Source organism: Agrilus planipennis, unplaced genomic scaffold (genome assembly GCF_000699045.2).
Source record: "Agrilus planipennis isolate EAB-ADULT unplaced genomic scaffold, Apla_2.0 scaffold71, whole genome shotgun sequence".
Lineage (NCBI taxonomy): Eukaryota > Metazoa > Arthropoda > Insecta > Coleoptera > Buprestidae > Agrilus > Agrilus planipennis.
Window position 1 is genome coordinate 289806 of NW_020439007.1, and position 5419 is coordinate 295224.

Below are 5419 nucleotides of genomic sequence, written 5' to 3' on the forward strand. Positions count from 1 at the left end.
GAGAAAACAATATAGGCTAGACCTTTATGCGTGAGAAGGTGTCCTACCAACCTATCTCGTCTATTTCTTATTGACTTCTGTAGAGTCCTGTGTTCTCCTATTGTTTCTTATACCGCTTTATTTCTACCCTTTTCTATCCACGTTATCCTCATCATTCGCCTATAACACCACATTTCTGACGCTTCTAACCTTTTCTTTTCCGCCACGCTCACTGTCTATGTTTTGCACCCGTACAACGCCGTGCTTCAAACTTCATTTTATAGAAGGCGACTCAACCCTGCGTTATCCTCTGATTTATATCCCTACTACTCCTTCAGTCCTGACTTATCTGACTTTCTAGATACATAAAATCAGCCGCGCTCAATATATCCATTAGCGCATAACGTAAATAAATTGATTCTGAACATGGGGGGTCATTTTTGGGGACCGATATAAAATTGAAAAAAAAAGTTTTGTGGGACATATCAAGTGAAAGGGCGTGTTTTAAGAGTCTCAAATATATTTCTTGACAATTTTAAAATAAATAGCTTTAAAGTTATTTAAGAAAATAGATGAAAATTAACCATTACCATAAATACAGAAAATAGTTCTTTAATTATAGATTACAGGAAAATTAATAAGAAATCTATGTTTTGAACATAATATAACATTTACATTTCCAGTTTGAATGTATGGGAAAACATGTTTTTTTTAACTAAAATGTTAAGTTGTTCTCGGATTAGTGTTCCGTATGTCCGAATAAAAAACGCAACCTTTATAGGATCACTCGTGTGTCTATCTGTCCGTTTTTTTTCAAATTGAAATAATTTTACTAGGAATTAGCTTTAGGTGTAGTGTGGTGTACTAAAGAAACATAAGATCAGGAAAAAATATTTTTCATCTTATTACGTTAAAAGTTAAGTGTTAAAACAGAAGAAATAGTTTCGCTAAAACAATTTTATTAGTTCATTAAATGTTATAGTGAACCTTAATCTAGAATTTTATCATCGTTTACCAAAAAAAGCACCAAACAAAGTTTAGGTAGATTTTATATTATTGCAATATCTAGCAAGGAGATAGCTTTAAATAAATTGGAAGCGGTACTGACAGATCAGTACTGTATGAAAATAAATAAAAGTAAAACTAAAATACTGGTTTGCAAGGGAAGAAAAAGTAGGGAAAGAGCGAATATAAACATAGGAGACGAAAAATTAGAAGAAGTGGCTGATTTTAGATACCTAGGAAGTCAGATAAGTCAGGATGGAAGGAGTAGTAGGGATATAAAGCAGAGGATAGCGCAGGGTCGTGTCGCCTTTAATAAAAAGAAGTCACTTCTATGCTTGCGAACGGTCAATTTAGGAATTCGAAAAAAGTTGTTAAAGGTGTATGTTTAGAGCACGGCATCGTACGGGTGCGAAACATAGACAGTGGGCGCGGCGGAAAAGAAATGGTTAGAAGCGTTTGAAATGTGGTGTTACAGGCGAATGAAAAGGATACCGTGGATAGAGAAGGTTATAAATGAAGAGGTATTAAAAAGAATAGGAGAACAGAGGACTCTGTGAAAGTCAATAAGAAATAGGCGAGATAGGTTGGCAGGTCTAGTCAGAGACATATTAGAGACAGAAACGGGAGTTAGGAGGGGTAGAGGTAGACACACATTAGATTACTGTTCGCAAATAGTTATGGATGTGGGTTGTTCTAGTTTTAGGGAAATGCGAAGTTTAGCTCAGGATAGCAAAGAGTGGAAGTACGCGTCCAACCAGTCTTAGGACTGACAACCTTATGATGATGACAGTATCGTCATATGTTTGATTATCAACAAATCTTTTCGGTAAATAGAAAGTCGAGTATCTATCGATATAAGACTACTGTTAATTGAACTTCAAATAATAATAAATGTTTTACATATTGACAGGATAATAAAAATAAAATATCGAACGAGACATGTCGTTAAGGTTTAATTTTCCTAACGATTGGAAAGCACTTTCTAGATATCGCATAAGTGCATAAACCGTTTACTTCCTCGTCTGTCAAGAGTAATTCAAATTCATATTTGATTAATATAAATGTAATGTTATTACAGAGCGCAAGACACCTGTGTTTGAATAAGAGCAGTCCGTTTAATGTCGGAAAAAATGAATTGTGATAGAGAAATTACCAATAATTGCCACTTTTACCTAATTATTTTACACGTGTGGGTTGATTATAAGCACGTACAATAAATAAATAATTAAAGAAATGATAGGATTCATTAGATAGTATTTGATTTGATACTGGAAGTAGTAATCAACAGTAATTAATTATTGCTCTTATGTAAAAATCGATTTGTTTAATTGACTATATAAAGTGTTTTTGAATTTTTGATAATAATAGAAAGAAATTACTGATGAGCGAAGCATACCAGTCTTGTGTATTTGGTTTTTGTCTTGCATACTCAGTCTTGGTTTTAGTTTTGGTCTTATAGTCCGGTCTTGATTTTGGTAGTATAAAGACAGTTGACAATGTTAAATGGGACAAGATGTTAAATATAATTAAAAATGTAGGGATGAGTTATAGAGATGTAGAAGAGTGATACTTAGTTTGTATAAAGAGCAACAGGCAGTTATAGAGCTGGGGCTGCAACGTAGAGAAGTAAATATTAGGAAGGGAGTCAGACAGGGATGCACACTGTCACCGCTACTTTTTAATCTATACATCGAAGACGCCATCAACATCATTAAAGACAGTACAACTGTAGGGATAGATGTGCAAGGGCAAAAGATTAGTATGCTTAGATTTGCAGATGATATAGCAGTATTAGCATCTAGCAAGGAGGACCTAGAGATAGCTTTAAATAAAATGGAAGCGGTACTGACAGATCAGTACTGTATGAAAATAAATAAAAGTAAAACTAAAATACTGATATGCAAGGGAAGAAAAAGTAGGGAAAGAGCGAATATAAAGATAGGAGACGAAAAATTAGAAGAAGTGGCTGATTTTAGATACCTAGGAAGTCAGATAAGTGAGGATGGAAGGAGTAGTAGGGATATAAAGCAGAGGATAGCGCAGGGTCGTGTCGCCTTTAATAAAAAGAAGTCACTTCTATGCTCGCGAACGGTTAATTTAGAAATTCGAAAAAGGTTGTTAAAGGTGTATGTTTGGAGCACGGCGTTGTACGGGTGCGAAACATGGACAGTGGGAGCGGCGGAAAAGAAAAGGTTAGAAGCGTTCGAAATGTGGTGTTATAGGCGGATGATGAGGATATCGTGGGTAGAAAAGGTTAGAAATGAAGAGGTATTGGAAAGAATAGGAGAACAGAGGACTCTATGGAAGACAATAAAAAATAGGCGAGATAGGTTGGTAGGACACCTTCTCAGGCATGAAGGTCTAGTCAGAGACATATTAGAGGCCGAAACCGGAGTTAAGAGGGGTAGAGGTAGACCTGGATTAGATTAGTGTTCGGAAATAGGTAAGGATGTGGGTTGTTCTAGTTTTAGGGAAATGCGAAGTTTAGTTTAGTATAAGAAAGAGTGGAGGTACATGTCCAACCGGTCTTAGGACTGACGACCTTATGATGATGATGAAAGACAGTTTGGTGTTAATATGACTTGTAGGATTCGTGAGTTTCTGCAGCACTTATGACTAGAACGGCTCCCATCTGAGTTTTTCACCCTTGGAAGTCTTTTTCTTCCCTAGAACTTATTTTTTTGACCCACAAAGTGATATTCAGCGATTCATACGCCTACAAAACGCAAATCGCGTGTTTTTACTGTAGTTCTGACCCTATATCCTATATAAAAGTGAATATATTTGAACCTCCCTCAACTGTATGTGTTGCTGGGTATTTTTCCAAGGAAAGCGAGATATTTGTAGAGGTACAACCCTAAAAATCATTATCTAGCTCGAATAGCAAGTTTTTACCGCATTGTGGAACTGTTTTTCCCACCTAGAACTCTGAGATGCCAAAAAAAATTTTTGAACAAATTCTTTTATTTTTCATTTTTTTGATTGTATCATAAAAAATACAGAACCATCTATCGGCACAGTCCATTAACAGCTATAGAACAATCTCTATAGAACACAGAACATAAAAGAAAATGCAAAATCGATGAATTAGGGGTGTCAACGTCCTAGCATCAATTAATCTAGATACCAGCAAAAATTTAATTACGTATTAGCGTTTGACAGTCTGTCAATTAATTTGTTGGTATTCACCATTAAAAGAGGGTTTATATTCATGATGGCGCCCGAATTAGTGGTAGATTCTAAAATACGCCTGTGGGTCTTCCTTCCGATATTTATAATAACATTTCTGTTCGGATTACTACGTCATTATTTACTGATAATGATAACCAATCAGAAAAAGTTCGACCGGCACCAATTGCAATATTCGCATGCGATCTTGAGGGTGCAAGCTCTACGTGAAAATAACAAATACATTCCCAACAAGGCCTTTCAGTGCAGGAAGAACTTCTTCAACGACAAAGACGTTGGATATCTGACGCAGGACAGTGTGACTCTTCAGCAAAATTTGGCGAATCCAAATTTGTTATTAGATTTGTTGAAGGGGAATATGGCCAACGTTTTGCCCATGATTGTTTTAGGGGGATGGATCAGTTGGGTGTTTTCAGGCAGGTATTCTACTACAGTGTACTGTAAATGTTGTTTATAACGACATTTTAATGTCCCAGATAGAAGTAATAATTTTTTTACGTGGTTATATATCGTTTATATAACGGCTGATTATCGATTCGTATCAAGGAAGTATCTACCTAATTAAGGATACTCTACTTTTACGACAGTATTACATTAATAATTTAGTACTTTTTGAAGTAAAAATAATATCATTCCCTTTAGGAAAACACGTACTTTATTTCTATACCTCGTTTGATTTTAATTATTTAATTCCGGAAACTTCCCGTAAGTTCTATCCGTTGTATGATTTAGGGCATTCGGTAGACAGTATTCGGGCACATCAAAGATTACAGGGATTGACTGTAAGATAGCTATTATCTACCGTCCAGGTCCGTACTCATACATATTTCGCAAGACATTTGTTAATTTTATTTGTAATAGATATTACATAGACATAGAATACTATCTACTGTTGACTCTTGAGCCTTTATGCACTAACATTTGTTTTTATTAATTGATAATTAATTAAGTACACGTGTTAAAAAGATAAGAAAATTTGTGTTGGTCGATTAAATTTTCTTTAAAATAACTCAATATGTTGAGTTTTTGTACGATTTTGATTATAACAAAGAAACATCAAAATATTGAAAAGTTTGGTGGAGGCGCCGGGACAATTTAAAATAAAGGCTATAATTGAGTTGTAGTTCCAACTTTATTGAAACAGATTTATAAATTTTCATCTTTAAATTATATTTTTTTCTTGTGGACGCAGTTAGGGTTGCTAATTCATATATTTTTTTATTTATTATATTTATATTTTTGAATA

The 5419-nt window shown here is 34.7% G+C and overlaps 1 protein-coding gene across 3 annotated transcripts in view; it reads left to right on the forward strand.

Annotated features, from left to right (window-relative positions):
- Positions 1-5419, forward strand: part of LOC108732606 (ER membrane protein complex subunit 3-like) — a 49224-nt gene that overhangs the window by 29907 nt on the left and 13898 nt on the right. The window contains exon 1 of one of the 3 annotated variants that reach the window (XM_025976084.1): positions 3509-4589. The exons of 1 other annotated variant lie outside the window; for it this stretch is intronic. In XM_025976084.1, coding sequence (XP_025831869.1) covers positions 4196-4589 — 394 coding nt within the window. In that variant the 5' untranslated portion in view covers positions 3509-4195. Of the gene's footprint in view, positions 1-3508; positions 4590-5419 lie in introns of those variants that run through there. One more of the 3 variants, XM_018463493.2, reaches the window with a different exon arrangement.